Raw genomic sequence first — 20,263 nt, forward strand, 5'->3', positions numbered from 1 at the left:
ACTTAAGCACTTCAGTCGGTGCTGGTTAAATTTCCCAAGGTATTGGTCATTTGTTGTGCGGATGACATTCTCCTCTCCTGCTCATAAATCAGTACTTATGTGAGTGCTTAACTTTTATGGGAAACAAGATTAAAAGAGCAAAATTTGAATATAGCTTTATGTAACATACAAAACAATCACACTACAATTGCTTAGAATATATTATTACTTAGAATATATTATTACTTCACAACAATTTGGCCATCATCCCCTCAGTTTAAAACTTAAAATCTTACAATCTAGGCGTTATTTATTAGTTTTGTGCTTACCCTTGGTCTGACATAATTGGTCAGACTCTCTGTGAGTTTGAGGCCAGCCTGGTCTACAAAGCTATTTCTGGGACATTCAAGGATACACAAAGAAACCCTGTCTGGAAAAAAACAAAATAAATAAAGAAACAAAACTAAAATGGGGCCCTGCGGTGGTGGCACATGCCTTTAATCCCAGCACTGGAGAGGCAGAGTTAGGTAGACCTCTTTGAATTTGAAGTCAGCGTGGTCTATAGATAGAGTTCCAGGACAGCCAGGGCTATAGAGAGAAACCCTGTCTAGGGAGGTGGGAGGTGCAGGAGGCATGTAGGTCCTTGTGCTCACTGATGAATACTAGGGAAATCAGGAATACTGAATGCACAGGGTCATCTCTTCAAAGAGAGATGTATAACCTGTTTTCTGCCCAGAAGGCTGGGACAGATGGGGTTAATAGCCTGGTGACCTCTGTGTTATCTGTATGGTCAGACCACAACAGCTACCTCAGAACCATATTTTGATATTGTTTATCTCAGTCAATCGTGGCAGGATCTTTATCTTGAGTTTGTATCCTTAGATAATCTGTAGATCCTATCCTTATGGAAGATGTCACTTGCACTTGAGAAGAGTTTCTATGTAGTCCTGTTTTAAGCTCTGCTGTGCACAGAGATGGAGTTAATAGTCACTAGGGAACATTTTTTCTCTATTTTCTATGCTTAAATATGTCTAAAATAAACTACCTGGGGTCAGACTTTCAAAGTCTGGACCAACACAGGCCACTGAGTCAGGTTAAACAGGGCTTCCTTCTTGCTTCCTGTGGATCAACCCTCTGCGGGTGGAGGTGTTAGCAGGGGCCCCACAGGTGTCTTTCGAAAGCAATCTCATGGGGTGAGTGCTGCTTTGTCGGTGGAACATCTCACTGCAAACAGGGTCAGGAGTGAAAGGTTGGACCAATTTTCACTGGTTTCCAAAATTAACTTGGAGAAGGCTGACTTAAGAGCCCAGTTCTGTCTTGGACCCGTCCTGAGCTCTGAAGTCAGTAGGCACAATTCCCAGGAGACGTTAAGGCCTTACTGACCATTAAGCTATGGACAAGAGAAGGAAGGTCCATCATCTGATCCGATTGACAAGGGCAGTCTGAACCTAGAATGATCTTATGTAAGAGAGTCTTGGTCACTGTCAGAGCAGTGTCCCTCTGAGTAGTAAAGGCTTCTATACAGTTGAGAAAGTGTCAACACACACAGATACTTAAACTTGGGTGTGAGAGGCTTGATTTCTGTGAGGTCAAACCTCCATTTCTTGTCAGGGTTAGTCCCCTCAGATGAACAGAGTCCAGGCTGCATAGAGAAACCCTGTTTCCACCTCCAACCCCCTCCAAACCAAAATAATGAATACTGAATTCAACAGGTCTTTACACAGATTGACAAAGAACAAAGAGAATATTACAGCTATTTTATTACAAATGAAATAGCCATTGCCACAAACCTTGAGAAGTAAAATAATTACAAGAGAATTCTCTGAGAATTTTATGTAAAAGTCACACAACCCAGTCATATACATATTTGTAGAAACAGGAACATATGCAAAGCAATCACAAAAAGAACGTTCACAAACATCTGAATAGAAAGATGGCATTTTTTAAAGATGCCAAGTCAGCAATCAGATGGCTTCCAGTAATGAAAATAAAGGACAGACATTACCAGTGACTTCAACTAAACAACTGGTCCTCAATTTCTCTTTCTTAGGATTAGTTGTTACAGGTTTCCTTTAGTGATGCCTGAGATACCTGAGTATGGCCAGTCTACTTAATGCCACTGTAGTTACAAATTAATTAGGGAGAAATAGTGCATCTTACATTAGTGATACTTTAGTAGCACAACCTAAGAGCTCAAAATCCAAGAATCAGTCAGGTGTGGTGCACACACCTTTAAGCCCAATGCTGGGGATGTAGAGGCAGGAAGATCTCCGAGTTCCAGGTCAGCCTGGTCTATGTAGTGAGTTCTATTCCATGTTGTTCTACGTAGTTATGCCCTATCTCAAAAACATGTTTTCAATAGTGATCTTTCCATATTTTCGAGTCCTTATGTTGTCACTGCGTATGTATCATGTGTGTATGTGTCACGTGTGTATGTGTGTGTGTCTTGTGTGTGTGTGTGTGTCACGTGTGTGGAGTGCTAGTGCACATGTGCAAAGTGTCCCTGTGCAGTCAGAGGAAACCAGTGTGAGTTCACTCTCCTTCCATCCCAGGTCTGGATGTGCAGAAGAAGCTTCTCTGAAACAGTGGAGAGCAGCGCTGACCCAGACCTGCACCAGGAGGAATTGGACCCAGCAGCACCAGCTCCCAGGATCTTCTGCCTTTCACTGCCAGATTGTCACTGCAGGGACAGCCAGCCTGTCAGACTGAGCAGCTTCCCGGTTCTCTGTTCTCACTGTGAATGTGGGCATTGCTAGGCTACTTAGTGTATGACTAACCTATAATAGTAATAATATTATAAAATATTACATTTCTCTTATGACTATATTATATATAGACATTTAAAAATAAGAGACATATTTTCTTTTGTTCTAGAGATGGCTGCCTAGTAAGGTGTAGTTATAATACATATCTACTAAAAATCAATATTTTTTAACAGAATTTAACTTCCAAGCAAATACCTTAGCAGAGGTGGGGCCTTTCTAGTCTGTCTCCCATTGACCTAGATACACAAGAGTAAAAAGTTCACATGCCCACTAAGGAGATCTGGCTGTCCTGTTTCCTATGCTAAGGATGTGTACACAGCCATGTCCTTTTTCAGATCTCTAGTTCAAGTAATTGCATGTTAAGGGCAAATCCCACCAGGGAGCACCAAGTGTACAAGGGGATAAGAAAGGGCCCAAGTGACCACACAGAGTGAAGACCAGGAAATGCTGTGTCTGCAGCATCCTGATTCATCTGGTGGAGGCTGATGGAGAGGGAGAGTGGTGGCACCAGATGAACTCTCACGACTTCTCTGGAGCATCTTCAACCTGCAGCAAGGAAACACATCTATTGAAGGGTCTGAGGAGAGCCTGGGTCAGTTCTCCTGGGTGCCCTGTAATAGTCATCACCACCCCACAGCCACCCTCACTGAGGGTCATTCAGTTCCCTCCTCCATCATCCCTGGGCTCTCCATCCTGGATCCCCTACTGTCTTCCTCCTTCTTTCCCTTGTCCCAGAGCCCCAGGCCCTGCTGTAGACCTGGAGATGAGAATAAAATGGTAATGACTAGCTCTGATTCCTGACTCAGGGCATGATGGGAGGGGCTGGAGGAGTCATGGGGACCCCTATCCAGCCTTCTTCTCCATTCTTTCTCAGCCTTAGAGTGACACACACAGGTGTGGATGTGACTGTCTCAGCCCCACCTTGTCATCTGAGCAGCCCAGATAGGAGCAGACTCCAGCTGCAGCTCAGTCCACCTGCCTGCAGTGGGGCCACTGTTCCAGGGGTTCTGGAGGCCACTGCTGCTCTATTCATTGTGAGTTCATGTGTATGAGCATAAGCTTGCATGCCTGTAAGTGCACTGTATAAATGCCTGGTGTCTGTGGAGAAGAAAGGGCTGGATCTCTCAGACCTGGAACTGTATGGTTGCCATGTGGGTGCTGGGACTGGAATCCAAGTCCGACACATAAACAGGAAGTGGTCTTGCCCCTGTACCATCTCTTTATTTATGTCTTCCTTATCTTTGTCTGTGGTATAGAATCTTCTTCTCCCTATACATTGAGTAGAGCTACCACATTCTTCATTTGTGTTCCTAATGTTTCCACATCTGCATCATGGGACCCTCCTGATTAGGAACCTGCTCTGATCAGGCACCTGCTGTGTTCCCTTCTCATTCCCCACTCCTCTGTGACATGATTCCTGTCCTGTCAAGGGTGAGCGTGCACACGCTATTGCTAGCAGGTGACATGAACTCCAGATCTCCTGCCTCCTTTCTCAATAAGATGCTATAGATGAGAAACAGCATCAAGTCTTCAGGAATTCATTCCTGCTTCCTCACTCCTCGCCCATCTTTGTCTCACCCCACTCCCAGCACGGCCCTCAGTACCTTCATTGTCAAGGATTCTCCTCAGAGACCACAGAAGAAGGGAGTAGCGGAGGATTATCAGTGGGACAGAGATGTTGGGCTTGATGGCCAGGGACAAAAGCTGGTCCACATCTGGAGTAGTGGTTGTTGAGGCTGAAGTAGAAACACAAGTTGAGTCTTTGACAAGACCTCAAATCTGAGGAAATCTCACCATAGCTTCTGGGTTGTCTAGCAATTCAGCAACACACAGAGTTCAACCCCCATTGCTATGTAACAACTGCTTAGGTGGATCCTGAGTAGGAAGGGAGAGACAGCATGTTCCGTGACCTCATAAGACTCAGGCAGCTATAGTAGCAGAAGCAGGATAATAATGGAGCCTCATCTTTCCTCTGGCAGGATAGGAGGCATGAGATGACCTGTGAGGATGGTGCCAGGGAAGAAGAAAGATCAGGTGAGAGGAAAAGCAACAGTGAGTGCAGAATGAGGAAAAGGCCAGGAAATACAAGGATGCTCAGACTGTGACAGCCAGCGAGAACCGCAGTGAGAAAACCATGTATCCACAATTAATGAGATAGGAGAGGGAGAGAAATGAAATGAATGGCGGAAAATGACCATCAATGCAAGGACTCATGGTGATTACATTACTACATACACACACACACACAGACACACAGACACACACACACACACACACACACATGCATAGACACACACCCTAATCTGCAGTGAGTTTCTTCCCCTTCTTCCCCGTTACCTGTATGCTCCAGCTTTTCTTCCAAGAGTGACTTGATCATCTCCTTAAGCCAGGCCCTGCAGTCCCCCTGTGAGGTCCTGGATAAGAAGTCTGTTAACTCTTTGTTTTTCTTCCACATCCCTTTCATCCATCTGGATCCAGGGTCAACTTCAGTCCACTTTCCAGTGCTTGAGTCAACATGGACCATTTTGTGTCCATTGAGGTCAAAGTCCCAGGATCCATTGAAACGTCCATCTACTTCATGCCAACAACACAGCCTGGCCTGCAGAGAGAGGGGCTCTGCACCCATTGGAAAGAGGTCAACCTTTACCCTTGTTCAATCCTGTCCCTTCCCCTCTCTTCCCATCTTCTGACCTTGCTCTACCCTACAGCCTTCCTGCAGGACCACTTAGGTTTGACCACCAGTGATTCATTCTTTTCCTCCATGAAAACAATGAATGTCCCTAACCTGTCACAAATCCTCTTCTTTCCTTCAGGGGCCCATCTGATATGTTCTTTTATTTAGTTTGTGGCAGTGCAGATTGACCTATGACCTCATGCATGCCAGGCAAGCACTCTACCCCAAGAATATGGGGCCATTTGAAGCTTACCTCTGAATGTCTTCTTCTCCTGCTTCATGTGAACCACTTGTTCTTTGAGCAGGTCAACTCCATCTTTCAGAGTGTCAACCTGTTTGTCACAGATCTTTGTGGCATTCAGTCGGTTCCCCCAAACACCAATGGCTTGGCAGTTGTTGCTGCTGCTGTTGTAGGAAAGAAAAGTGTCTTCGTTCAGTTGGCCTTGGACTTTGTGCCACCATGGTCCAGACTTTGACTTGCCAACAGTGAAGCTGTAGCAAAGAGAAGCAGCATCTGTGAAGGAAACATGCAGTGAAGTTAGGGATGAGGAACAGGGGCTCAGGGACAGTCTCTGCCTGTGGATCCAGAAAATCCTTTGGAAGGGAGTCTTTTAAAAAGGGAGAAATAAATAAATTTCTTAAGTAAATAAAGTAAATAAAATAAAATGGCTGACTGACGTGGGAATTCCCTCTGTATGCTTGAATACCATTAATGAATAAAGAAGCTGCTTTGGACCTATAGCAGTGCAGAACTTAGGTAGGCAGGGAAGACAGAACTGAATGCTGGGAGAAAGAAAGGTGGAGTCAGAGAGAAGCCATGTAGCCCTACTGGAGAGCTGACTGAGCTTAAACTGAGCTAAGTAAAACATAGTCAGTCTATCTCTTTTGCTTGAAGATGCAGGTTATGGTGTGGCCAACCCCTGATCTCCACCGACAATTTGTGGAAGGATGCTTAAAAGAAATCCCACACTAGCTCAGAATTGAGAAATAGATGGTCCTTTATTTAGGGGTAGATTCAGACTCCTCTGCTTGAACGGAGATCAGAAAACGAATTTCACAACCACAACAGAGAGGCTGGACACATGCTCTACATGGGCATATATAGTGTAAGAGGCCACGCCCCGTGGGTGGGTAACCTCTAGCTGTAAGATGTCCTACAGCAACAATCTCTTATCTGTTATCACATGACCTTGTTAGGGGTTGGCCCTGTCAGTTATGGCAGGAAAACTTCAGGATGTCTTCTCTCAATCTGTTCATCCTGGAGAATCTCCAGAAGCTGCTCATGGAGACTGTGTGGAGACAGGATGGTGCGTGAGGCTGTGGGGCAGAGTGGAGCAGGGTGAGGATGGAACAGAAGTTGCATGGACACCATTTTTACTGCTCTGTACTCTCAGATCATAGACTTGAACATCTTTGTTTGTTAGCTCTAATTGCCAGTTTGATCCAGCCTAGACTCACCTAAGAAGAGAGTGTCTACTGACGGCCTGTTTCTATTAATGATGTAGAAATGCCCAACCACTGTGGGTGTTACCATTCCCTGGCAGGTGGTCTCTGGTTGGATAAGAAATATAGTTCTGCAGGAACTAGTAATCCAGACAGCAAGCAGCATCCTACATGGCTCCTGCTGTGCCTCTCTGGCTGTGAAGTGAGTTCCTGGGTCCTAGATAATGCTGTGTGGAATAGCACGTGGGCCAGCCTCTGAGTATCTGCCCTGCTATCCCTTAGGGACAGACAGAAGCAGAATGTGACTTGCCTCACTGAAAAAGGTACCGAGCCATGTGGCTGCCATAGATAAGAATAATGGGTTAATATACGTTATAAGAGCTAATATGAAGCCTGAATTAATGGGCCAATCAGTTTATAATCTTATGGATACCTCTGTGTGATTTTCTTTGGAGCTAAATGGCTGTGGAAACTGGGCAGGATGGAAACCCCAACAAGCCCAGTCATGTTACAGAATGGCACTCACTACCAGAAGGCCCTCATTTTACAGAAGGTCACTTCATACTCATAACAGGAACAATCCATCAAGTTGAAGTCTCAGTCCTGACCATCTATGCCCCTAACGCAAGAAACATTACTAAAACTTAAATTGCACTTCAAACCCCACACAGTAATAGCAGGGGACTTCAACACTCCACTCTTGGCAATTGACAGTACCTTAACAGGGAAATAAGAGAACAGATGTCATGAATCAAATGGACTTAACAGACATCTATAGAATATTCCACTCAAACACAAAAGAATATATCATCTTCTCAGCACCTCTGTGAACCTTCTCTAAAATTGATCACATACTCAGTAACAAGGCAAACCTCCACAGATACAAAAAAAATTGGAGTAACCCCTTGTGTCTTATTGGATCACCATGGATTAAAGTTAGAATTTAACAACAATACTACTCTCAGAAAGTCTACAAACTCATGGAAATTGAACAGTGAACTACTGAACCACCCCTGGGTCAAGGAAAAAAATAAAGAAAGAATTAAAGACTTCCTAGAATTTAATGAAAACGAAGGCACAACATATCCAAACCTATGGGATACTATGAAAGCAGTGCTAAGAGGAAAGTTCATAGCACTAAGTGTCCACATAAAGAAAATGGAGAAAGCTCACATTAGTGACTTAACAGCGCACCTGAAATCTTTACAACAAAAAGAAGTAGACTCACCCAGGAGGAGTAAAAGAAAGGAAATAATCAAATTGAAGGCTGAAATCATCAAAATAGAAACAAAGAAAACAATACAAAAATTCAATAAAACAAAGAGCTGGTTCTTTGAGAAAATCAACAAGATAGACAAACCCTTATTTATACTAATCAAAAGGCAGAGAGAGAATATCCAAATTAACAAAATCAGAAATGAAAAGGAGGACATAAAAACAGATACTGAGGAAATTCAGAGAATCATTAGGTCATACTACAAAAACCTGTATTCCACAAAATTGAATAACGTAAAAGAAATGGACAATTTTCTAGATAGATACCATATACCAAAATTAAATCAAGACCAGGTGAGCAATTTAAATAGACCTATACATTACAAGGAAATAGGAGCTGTCATCAAAAGCTTCCCAACTAAAAATAACCCAGGGCCAGATGATTTTAGTGCATAATTCTACCAGAACTCCCAAGAAGAGCTAATACCTATACTCCTCAAAGTCTTCCACATAATAGAAACAGAAGGAACATTGCTAAACTCTTTTTATGAGGCTACAGTTACCCTGATACTGAAACCACACAAAGACTCAACCAAAAAAGAGAATTACAGACTAATCTCACTCATGAACATGGATGCAAAAATACTAAATAAAATACTGGCAAACTGAATAGAAGAACACATAAAAAAATCATCCACCATGATCAAGTCAACTTTATCCCAGAGATGCAGGGCTGGTTCAACATATAAAAATCTATCAATGTAATTAATCATATAAATAAGCTAAAAGAAAAAACCCATATGATCATTTCATTAGATGCTGAGAAAGCATTCAGCAAAATCTAACACCCCTTCATGATAAAGGTCTTGAAGAGATAAGATACAAGGAACATATCTAAATCTAATAAAGCAATATAGAGCAAGCTGACAACCAACATCAAATTAAATGGAGAGAAATTCAAAGTGATTCTGCTACAATCAGGAACAAGACAAGGCTGTCCACCCTCTCCATTTCTCTTCAACATAGTTCTTGAAGTTTTGTCTATAGCAATAGGACAACAAAAGGAAATCAAAAACAAAAGGAAGAAGTCAAACTTTCATTATTTGCAGATGATATGATAGTATATATAAGTGATCCCCAAACCTCTAGCATAGAACTCCTACAGCTGATAAATACCTTCAATGATGTGGCAGGATACAAGATCAACTAAAAAATATCAGTAGCCTGTAAGAGGAGAGAGGGCCTGCTTCTCATCCCGGCTGCCCAGCTAGCTTACACCCAAAATAACCACACAGAAATTGTATTAATTAAATTACTGCTTAGCCCATTATGTCTAGCCTATTATTGGCTAACTCTCACATCTTGATTTAACCCATATCTAATAATCTGTATGTCACCATGAGGTCGTGGCTTACCGGGAAAGATTTAGTATGTTTGACCTGGCATCTCCGTCTCAGTGGTGGCTCTCTCTCTATGGCAGCTCTTTCTCTGTCTCTGCTTTTTTCCTCCCAGAATTTAGTTTTGTCTTCTCTGCCTATCTAAGTTGTGCCCTATCAGGACAAGCAGTTTCTTTATTGATTAACCAATGAAAGCAACACATAAACAGAAGGACCTCCTACACCAGTAGCCCTCCTATACACAAATGATAAAGAAGCTGAGAGGGAAATCAGAGAAACATCACCTTTAATAATAGCCACAAATAGCATAAAATATCTTGGGGGTAACACTAACCAAGGAAGTGAAAGACCTATTTGACAAGAACTTTAAGTCTTTGAAAAAAGAAATTGAAGAAGATACCAGAAAATGGAAAGACCTCCCATCCTCTTGGATAGGTAGGGTCAACATAGTAAAAATGGCAGTCCTACCAAAAGCAATCTACAAATTCAATGCAATCCCTATCAAAATCCCAACACAATTCTTCATAGACATTGAAAGAACAATAATCAACTTCATTTGGAAAAGCAAAAAAACTGAATAGCCAAAACAATCCTGTACAATAAAGGAACTTCCGGAAGCATCGCCATCTGTGATATCAAGCTCTACTACAGAGCTACAGCAATGAAAACAGCTTGGTACTGGCATAAAAACAGAGAGGTTGACCAATGGAATCGAATTGAAGACCTGGATATTAATCCATACACCTATGAACGCCTGATTTTTGACAAAGAAGCTAAGATTATACAATGGAAAAAAGAAAGTACCTTCAACAAATGGTGCTGACATAACTGGACATTAACATGTAGAAGAATGAAAATAGAGCCATATCTATCCCTATGTACAAAACTCAAGTCCAAGTGTATTAAGGACCTAAATATAAATGCAATCACACTGAACCTGATAGAAAAAGTGGGTAGTAGTCTTCAATGCATGGGCTCAGGAGAACACTTCCTAAATATAACCCCAATATTACAGACACTGAGAGCAACAATAAATAAATGGGATTTCCTGAAACTAAGATGCTTCCTTTAAGCAAAGGACACAGTCAATAAGACAAAAAAGCAGCCTACTGAATGGAAAAAGATCTTCACCAACCCCACATCAGACAAAGGATTTATCCCCCAAATATATAAAGAACTCAAAAAATTAGACATCAAAAATTTTTTTGACATCAAAAATTTAAATAACGCAATTAAAAATGGTGTATAGAACTGAACAGAGAATTCTCAAGAGAAGAATCTCAACTGGCCAAAAGATACTTAAGGAAATGTTCAACATCCTTAGCCATTAGGGAAATACAAATCAAAACAACTTTGAGATACCATCTTGTACCTGTCAGAAATGGCTAAGATAAAAAACACCAATAATAGCATATATTGGAGAGGATGTGGAGTAAGGGGAACACTCATCCATTGCTGGTGGGAATGCAAACTTGTACAACCACTTTGGAAATCAGTATGGTGGCTCTCAGAATATTGGGAGTCAACCTATCTCAGGATTCAGCAATTCCACATTTGGGCATATATCCAAATGATGCTCAATCACACTACAATGGTATTTGTTCAACTATGTTCATAGCAGCATTATTTGTAATAGTCAGAATGTGGAGATAATTTAGATGTCCTTCAACCGAAGAACAGATAAAGAAAATATGGCACATTTACACATTGGAGTACTACTCAGTGGTAAAACAATGACATCTTGAATTTTGCATGAAAATGGATGGAATTAGAAAACACTTTCCTGAGTGAGGTAACCCAGACCCAAAAGATAAATATGGTATGTACTCACTCATAAGTGGATACTAGCAATAAACAAAGGATATTAAGCCTATAGTTCATGATCCTAGAGAAGTTAAGCAATAAAGTGAACCCAAAGTAAAACATATATAGATCCACCTGGAAAGGGGGAAATAGAGAAGATTGCATGACAAAATTGGGAGCATGGGGGTGGGGGTAGAATGGAGGGTGGAAGGGGAAGAAGAAGGGAGAAGGGGAGAGGTGAGGAAAACTTGAGGGAATGGGATAGTCGAGATGGAGGAAGGTCAGAGATGAGAGCAAGGAAAGAGATATCTTGATCGAGGGAGCCATTATAGGGTTAGCAGAAACCTGGCTCTAGAGAAATTCCCAGGAATACACAAGGATGACCCAAGCTAGGACCCTAAGCATAGAGTAGAGGGGGCCCAATTCTTGACTTACCCTGTAGTCAAACTGATGAATATCTTAAATATCACCATAGAACCTTCATCCAGCAACTGATAGAAACAGAGGCAGAGACCCACATCGGCGCACTGGACTGAGCTACTGAGGTCCAGTTGAAGAGTGAGAGGAATGAGAATGTGAGCAAAGAGGTCAAGACCATGATGGGTTCACCCACTGAAACAGTTTGCCTGAGCTAGTGGGAGCTCACTAACTCCAGCAAGACTGGGAAGAACCAAGAATGGGACCAAACTGGTCCCTCTGAGTGGGGTTGGCAGTTGCATGTCTGGGGAAGACTGAGGGGCCACTGGCAGTGGCGCCAGAGTTAATCCCTTCTGCATATACTGGCTTTTTGGGAACCTATTCTCTTTGGATGGTCACCTTGCCTGGCCTGGATATAGTGGGGAGGGCCTTGTCCTTTCTGTGGATTGGATGAGGGTGAGGTAGGAGGGTATATGGAGGGAGCAAGGGGGCGTAGGAACTAAGATTGGTATGTATAGTGAAAAAGGATAGTTTTTAAATAAATATATAAAAATGAAACATTAAAACAAATCTAAAATGACTACAAGCTTGACTATTATAGATGATTATTAACATATATTTTTAAATTACACATTACATCTTTAAATGAGGTGCACAGATACAATACCTTAATCAAGAGCAGAAATATATATGTAATAAAATTGACCTAAAACTTGTATTGATAGAGCAAGATTCATACCAATGCAATTCTCTATAGCATATCCCCCTTTAAATGTAAACAAACATTTATAAACAATCATTTAGGGAATTTCACCAATTTGTTGGCAGAGGGCTGTTAGTTTGTTTCAGCTGCACAGGCCTGAAATAATCACCCAGAAACTTGGTCATCTGAATCTGTGCTTGGCCTATTAGCTCTAACCTCTCACTGGCTAGCTCTTATATCTTAATTTAATATGCTTATTGCCACATGGCTGTGGCTTACCAGGTAAAGTTCTGTCCAGTGTCTGTCTCCAGCGGGGCTACATGCCATCTCTCTGACTCTGCCTTCTTTTCCCCAGCATTTACTTTAGCTTTCCCTGCCTACCTCTATTCTGCCCTGTGCAGGCCCAAGACAGTTCTTTATTGACCAATGGTATTTACAGCATTCAGAGGGGAATCCCACATCAAATTGCCACTTGGTGGAAGATGGGGTAAAATGTACTTTATGGGTGGTAAAGCGGGGAAAGCTGGATGCGTATGGAGGGGGAACAGGCTGATAGATATGAACCACATGGGAATCAAGGCTGAGCTTGGAGGGACAAATCTAATCAGGAATTCGAAAGACTGAGGGAGAGAGGGATTATGACAGATTCTATAGGGTGTGCTATGGTTCGAAATCCTGCTTTAGATCAGAAAGAAAGAAGGTAAAAAAATTGTGGACATGTGTGTTGTTGTGGCTGCCTTGTCCCTGGAAACATGCTGTTGTCCTGAGCTCCCACCCCACTCCCCACAGACCCTTCATCTCACTCACCGGCAGTTGTGGCCTTAGCAACCGTAGGCAATATTATTAGAAAAGACAGAAGCAGTGTAAAGTCCATGCCTTCAGCTGGTGCCTTGGCAGACTGTACCAGAATCCAGAAATTTATAATAAGACCACACCCAGCTCTCACCACTAACAGACCCATGCTCACCCTATCAACCAGCTGTGACCACCTCACACCACTTCTGGGCTCCTCCCTGTCTTTGGACAGAAGTTGTCCATAAACCAATAACTCCCAGGTCCTACCTTTTATGACTCAAATCACAACTTCCAGGGAGTGGAGAAAATGGCTTTGCTATTTATTGCCTGGTCTTCAGACTGAGCTCCAGGACAGCCCGAACTTTAAGGAGAAATGCTGTCTAGGGGATAGGGACCATTAAACACACAGAATCGTCTTTTCTGTCAAGAGAGATGTATAACCTGTTTTCTGCCCAGAAGGCTGGAAAGAGATGGAGTTAATAGTCTGGTGACCTCTGGGTCTGTATGGTCAGACCACAACAGCTACCCCAGATCCTTATCTTGATCTTGTTTATCTCAGTCAATCACAGCAGGATTCTCCTCCAGACCCTTATCTTGAGCTTGTGTTCTCAGTTAATCCCCTAGAACCTATCTTTATGGAAGATGTCACTTGTACTTGAAATGAGTTTTGTTGTATTAAGCTTTGCTGTGTATATGAGATTGAGTTAATATCCACCAGGAGACATTTTTCCCAATTGTGTGGTGATTAGAAATGCCCGAAATAAACTACCTGGGGTCAGACTTTCAAAGTCTGAACCAATACTGCCCACTGAGTCAGGTTAAACTGGGCTTGCTTCTTGCTTCCTGTGGATCAACCCTCTGCTGGTGGTGGTGTTAGCAGGGATCCCACAGGTGTCTTTCAAAGGCAATCTCACGGGGTAAATGCTGTCTTGTGGGTGGTAAAATTCACCCTAAGCAGGGTCAGGAGTGAAAGGTTGGACCAATTTTCACTGGTTTCCAAAATTAATTTAGAGAAGGCTGACTTAATAGTTCAGTTCTGCCTTGGACCCTGTCCTGAGCTTTGAGGTCAGTAGACACAACTTCCTGGTTACATTTAAGGCATTACTGACCATTTAAGCTACGGATAGAGAGAAGGCAGGCCCATTATCTTATTATGATTGACAGGGGCAGTCCATACCTAGAAATATTTTTATCTAAAAGAGTCTTGTTCACTATCAGAGCAGTTCCCCCTGAGTAGCAAAGGCTTCTATCCATTCTGAGAAGATATCAACACATACTAATGGATACATCTACACACTACATCTGATGTGAGGAGGCTTCATCTCTGGGAAGTCAAATTTCCATTTCTTATCATAGGCTACTCTTCTCAGATGGACAGAGGGGACCTGTTTGTCTTTTGCCTTCTTGGGTTGACCTGTGTGCAGGAGAGACTTTGAGAGGCAGCCTGAGCAGCCACCGCTCAGAGAGACGTAATCTGGAACCTAGAAGATAAGACCTTAGTCAGTCTGGTGGCACCCAGTGTGTGGTCTAGACGGTCGAGGGCAACAGTGAGGATGCTCTCTGTTATTCCTTGGTCGCTTGTGCCTTTAAGGGACAAGCCACACCCACTCCCAGTGACCTCTGACCACTTGTCCCATCTGGAAACTCTCTCTTTTCTTACTGTCCCCTTTCTGGTGTGCACGTGTCTATCCCTGTCTGTCTGTCTGTCTGTCTGTCTCTGTCTCTGTCTCTCTCTCTCCTTTAATAAATGTTTATGCCTATTTTCTGTGTCTATGTGTCTGTTTACACGTGCCCACCTGCTGTTGGGAACCCGCCACTGCTCGCCCCCCCCCCCCCCCCCCCCCCCCCGGCTGCATGGCCCTCTGCTTTGGGACTCACAGCGGCCTGTCCAGCAGAGACGCTCCGGAGTTCCCACCGGGGACCTGCTAGCGGCTCCGGACACAATGGGCTCACATCCACCTGCTTGGGTGGCTCTCCTGGGAACCCGGAAGTCTCTGTGCCCAGGACCCGCTGCATATTTTTTTTTTAAAAAAACAACACTCTCGAGTCCAGCAATGGTGTAGGAGGTCCTTCTGCTTGTGTGTTGCTTTTATTAGTTAATTAATAAAGAAACTGCTTTGGCCTGATAGGACAGAACTTAGGTAGGCAGAGAAGACAGAACTGAATTCTGGGAGGAAGAAAGCAGGGTCAGGGAGAACCGCCATGGAGCTGACAGAATCAGACACGCTGAATCTTTCTCAGTAAGCCACGACCTCATGGTGAACACAGATTATTAGAAATGGGTTAAATCAAGGTGTGTGAGAGTTAGCCGATAAGAGGCTAGAGATAATGGGCCAGGCAGTGATTTAATTAATACAATTCCTGTGTGGTTATTTCGGGTGTAAGCTAGCCAGGGGGCTGGGACAAGCAAAGGGCCCTGCTCTCCTTACATCACAGCGAGATCCACTATTCAGTTGGCTCCTGTGTTGCAGTTTGGGAGAGGGCCTTATCCTCTTCCTAATGGGAGTCAGTGAGTTGGGGGTGGAGCTATGAATGAAGAAAGGCAATGGCTGGATGGAATGGGCTCTGCAGGCTTCTCTCTGGCTTGGCAGGCTGCCCAATCTGCTCTCTGTTTTTTTGGGGGGCTTGTTCCTTGTTGGTTGCTTGATGCCTCTTGCCAATAGGTAACAGTCACCTCTTTAGGGAGCCAAACCAGAGCCACAATTACCTCCTTGTTTTAAAGTCTTCCCCTCAGCAGTCAGTAGTCCTCTCTCCTTCATGGCTTGGGCATGAGGGGGCAAAGCACACCTGCTGTCCATATGAATGTTTACTCGTCTGTCCCTTCACCAGTGCAGGGCTTGAGTGAGAACTCAGTTCTGCCTTTGGGGCCGCTATCCCTGAGGTAAGGCCTGTGCCCATACAGTAATTCTCTTGACTCAGCTGAGGTTTAGAGTTCTCCCTCAGTTTCAGTCCACATCAAAGGCTGGTCTCTCACACTGACAGAAGCCACGATGCTGTGTTGTTAAAAGTAAGTTTGTTTTGCTCTCTGTTTCCTGGAAGCTGACTTTCCTCAGCCTAAAACCCTGACTTGTTTCTGAGAATAATCTTACCTTCTCTGACCCTCCCTGACCTTCCCTAACAGCATGGTGACCTCATGTTTTTTTTTTTTAAGAGTTTTTTTTTTCCCCTTGTGTTTCCTTATTGCCCCATTGTCCCTGTCTTCTGTAAAATGACCTGTGATTTTACTCCTTAAAAGGGGCCCAAGAAATGGATTTGGGGTTGTACCCTTTAAACCCCAGCTCTTGGATGCTACCTCAATAAAAACAAAATCAAGTTTGCTTCAAATTTGGCTCAGATTGTGGCGTGGCCTTATTGTCGCAGTTGGGATTAACATGAACAAGTTGACTCAAAAGTGAGTAGCTTTTCAGCATCCAAAGCAATGGCTGAGGACAAAAGGAATTTCTTGTTTCTGCTCTCTTGCATCCTGGGTGGAGCTGTGGTTTCGAGGACGGACTCCAGGAGAGCGTAGGGCTTGGGGCTTATTAGGAAAGGGGTGGAGATGAGTCTGAAAGTGGTGGGGAGATGGGGAAGAGGAAGATGGGCTGTAGGCAGGGTGGAGGGAACCCAACAGAAGGTCTCAGCCTAGGAAGGGAGCAGGACAGGTGGCTGGAGGCCGGTGACAGGAGCTTTTTAGAAACCTAAACATCAGAATAATCTCCAGAATCACAACCCTTAAGCCAAGCTAAAGATGGGTTTTAAACAACAGTCAGAAAAACAAAAACGAAAACAAAAACAAACAAAAACAAGAGTCAGTCGTTTATCAATATAAGGGAATTGATCAGGGTCCTGTGTCACTGAGTCAAACTGCCTTTGCCGTAGCTGGGTCCAGGGTCCAGTAAATGGCCATCCCATGTCACAGGGCCTGTCAGCTCACAGTTTCAGAGCAAGCATTCCCTGCATTCCTCCCCAAACTCTTGGGAGAAATTCTTTAGCACTCACTGACATCGTGAGGATTTAGAGTTGGTGGTCTTCTTGTTAGGAGAACATTTATGTGACTGGTCTAAGTAGACAAATCCATTAGTACTGGCAATGAAGAGAGGAAGAGGCAGGAGATCTTCCACAGTTCCCCTGCTGCGGTAACAAGGAGATAAGGAGGACAGGGAGCAAGTGAGAATACAAGCAGGGGAGGAGGAGTTTGTGACTTCAGCAGTGAGTTGATATGACTGGAAATTTCCTATCCTGGAGAGCAGAGGTACCAACAGCAACCACAGGGGTGCCACCTTGTGGTGGAATCATAAGAGAAAACAGCTGACTCCTCTAGGGACCAAACGAGGAACAGAGCAAACAATTGCATGTAGATGATGCCACCTAGTGGCGCAATCCAGAAAACCCATCAGAATCCCAGCCAATCAGAGCAATTACAGCCCAGGTCCCCTGTCAGGGGAGCAAGAGAAAACAGAATCACCAGCAACAAAATCAAGAAATCGGGCAACTCCCTGGGCCAAATGTTCCTGTCATGCATTCAAGTGCTCACACAGTTGGCCATTCACTCTTTCAAGAAAACTGAAATCTTGTCTCTCATGAGAGGCAGAAACGGAATATCAGATCCCCCACCACTGCATCCCACTTTAGCATGGGACGACGGAGGAAGAAGTTCTCCTCACAATTTTCTTTCTTAATCTCAATGCGGCTGCTTTGTCCCTTTCCTCTTTAATCAGAACCAGAACTGAATTCACTACAGAGACCTACTTCCTAGAGTATCCAGAAGGATTTTATATGTTATTTGGGGAAATTGCTGCCATCCCAGATTCCTTTGGACTCAGTGAGAGGACCATGACCCTGAATGGTTTATCAGTAGGTACCTCCCCTGCAACCTCCTCATGGGAGGGAAGGCAGGGGACAAGGCTGAATACCACAGAGATCAAGCTGGGGCTTCTACATGAAGTGATCCAGGTGAGATAGTCATTGACAATGATGCTGATTAAATCAATCAAAAAATTTGCATCTTTTAAAGCAATTGGCAGAAAAGTGTGAGCTCGTGCATCTAAAGTCTCTTGGTAACTGAGCTGAGCAGTGCAGTGTTTTAAAAAGACAAAATCACAGTGACATCAGTGCTCAAGGTGGGGTACTGCAGTAGAGAAGAATTTGAGGTAGCCTAGTATTTTAGTTTTTTTTTTTTGCAAAGCTCAGCAGTATTTCCCAGACACTCCACAATTGTTATTCATTTACATGTTTTAGCTGTTTTAGTTTTATGTTTAGTCTTGCACAACCCCCAGCTATTTTGGTTAATACACCTGGACCATAGTTAGGGTCAAGGACAGTGCCAAGAACAGTACCAAGGTGGACATGGCTCTTGGAGAAAGAGTGAGAAGTGTCTAGGCAGTCACAGAAAAAGTTGGGACCTTAATCATTGCAACTGGATTTAGACTTTGAAGGAGAAGCTCTCAGCGAAATTTTACCTCTTGGCAATTTGTTACTGGAACTACCCCCTTTTCTTGGGCAGAAGTTTAGAATATTCCACAGCATCCTCTGTACTTTTCTTCCTGTGTTGTTTCTTCAGAGCATCAGTGGTTCATCAGTGTTTGAGATGCAGGACACATGTATAGTATTCTTCTGGAGTCTTTGATGCAGTTGCAGAATAGATAGATAATTATAGTTTTCCATTGTTATGATAAAAGATAAAATAGATATAACTGTTTTGTTATATGTAATTTTGATATGTTAAAGTTAAAGCCTTTTTTTTTTGTTTATACAGAAAAAGGGGAAGTGATGTGGGAGTGTCATATATCAATCTGTTGATTTCATTGGTTAAGTAATAAACAAACTGCTTGGGCTCATAGCTTAGAACATAGGTGGGTGGAGTAAACAGAACAGAATGCTGGGAGGAAGAGGAAGTGAGGTAAGACGCCTCAGACAGAGACGCCATGCTCCGCTCTCCCGGGCAGATGCGATTCAGCTCCGACCCAGGATGGACATGGGCTAGAATCTTCCCGGTAAGACCGGTGCTCACAGATTATTAGAGATGGGTTGATCGGGATATCAGAATTAGCCAGTAAGGGCTAGAGCTAAAGGGCCAAGCAGTGTTTAAATGAATACAATTTGTGTGTTGTTATTTCGGGCATAAGCTAGCAGGCGGCTGGGGTGCTGGGGATGCAGCCCCGCCGCTCCTATTACTACACACATGGAGTAATAGATGCCTAAACTTGGGCGCTTTAGTCCTGGTGTCTTATCTTCTATGTTTAAAGGCTTTCTGAAAACATCTTGGTGGATTTGATGGCTATTCTGGGTTGCCAAATTGACTACATTGGGATTTAACCAAAACCCCAAAGCCTAGCCATACCTGTGAGGGACTAATTTCTTACTTAAATCATTTCATGTGGGCAGATCCCACTTCGAATCCTGATCTTTGAGGTGGGAAGACACCATTTTAATACAGATCTTTTGAGGTAGAGGTTAGAAGATTCACCTCTAATCTGGACCACACTTTCTGCTGGCCGCCTACGTAAAGGACACGAAGAAGGGAAGAAGGAAGCTCTGCTCTTTGCATGCTTGCCCTTCGTCTAACTGGCAAGTGCATTCATTCTTTCTTCTCTGAGACAGGGTTTCTCTGTGTAGCCCTGAGTGTCCTGAAATTTGCTTTTGTTTACCAGGCTGGCCTGGAATTCACAGGAATCCACCTGCCTCTGCCCCCCAACTGCTGGGATTAAGGGCGTGTGCCATGATGCCTGGCTTTTTTCTTTTTCTATAGAGAATATTAGTGGGATTTTAAGAGAGATCACTGAGTCTGTAGGTCACTTTGGTACGAACATTGTAAATGTATTTCTTACAATCAATGAACACAAGGTGTGTCTCCAATTAGTTGTGGCCCTTTCAGTTTCTTTCATCTGTCTGGAGTTTCTAGTCTCAGCTCTTTTACCTCTTTGGCTGAAGTTGTTGATGTTACTGACAATGAAGCAGTTCTCTTAATTTAATTTTCTGGTCAAATGTTGTGAGTGCATGTAAATAGAACTGATTATTTTTGTTTGCTGATTTTTTTTATCCTATAAGTTCATACTCAATCTATTCTCCTAGCATCATTTGTTGGACTCCAGAG

General features: G+C 43.4%; 1 protein-coding gene across 1 annotated transcript; it reads right to left on the bottom strand.

Annotated features, from left to right (window-relative positions):
• Positions 1-1,715: 1,715 nt before the first annotated feature.
• On the bottom strand, positions 1,716-13,366 carry LOC142835751 (UL16-binding protein 1-like). The gene is made up of 5 exons (XM_075949479.1): positions 13,204-13,366; positions 5,672-5,932; positions 5,082-5,360; positions 4,349-4,480; positions 1,716-3,290 (listed from the first exon to the last, which is right to left on the bottom strand). The coding sequence occupies exons 1-5, from the start codon at positions 13,355-13,357 to the stop codon at positions 3,286-3,288; spliced, it is 831 nt and encodes a 276-aa protein (XP_075805594.1). The 5' UTR covers positions 13,358-13,366; the 3' UTR covers positions 1,716-3,285.
• Positions 13,367-20,263: the final 6,897 nt, after the last annotated feature.

The sequence above is a fragment of the Microtus pennsylvanicus genome, chromosome 1 (assembly GCF_037038515.1).
Source record: "Microtus pennsylvanicus isolate mMicPen1 chromosome 1, mMicPen1.hap1, whole genome shotgun sequence".
Classification (NCBI taxonomy): Eukaryota; Metazoa; Chordata; class Mammalia; order Rodentia; family Cricetidae; genus Microtus; species Microtus pennsylvanicus.

Excerpts from the sequence above, each read along its gene's own strand:
- LOC142835751 (XM_075949479.1), bottom strand. The coding sequence starts at position 13,357 with ATGGGTCTGTTAGTGGTGAGAGCTGGGTGTGGTCTTATTATAAATTTC. Across the intron at positions 5,933-13,203 it reads TGCTAAGGCCACAACTGCCG|ATGCTGCTTCTCTTTGCTAC; the intron begins GTGAGTGAGATG and ends TTTCCTTCACAG. Across the intron at positions 5,361-5,671 it reads GGAGAAGAAGACATTCAGAG|AGCCCCTCTCTCTGCAGGCC; the intron begins GTAAGCTTCAAA and ends CAATGGGTGCAG.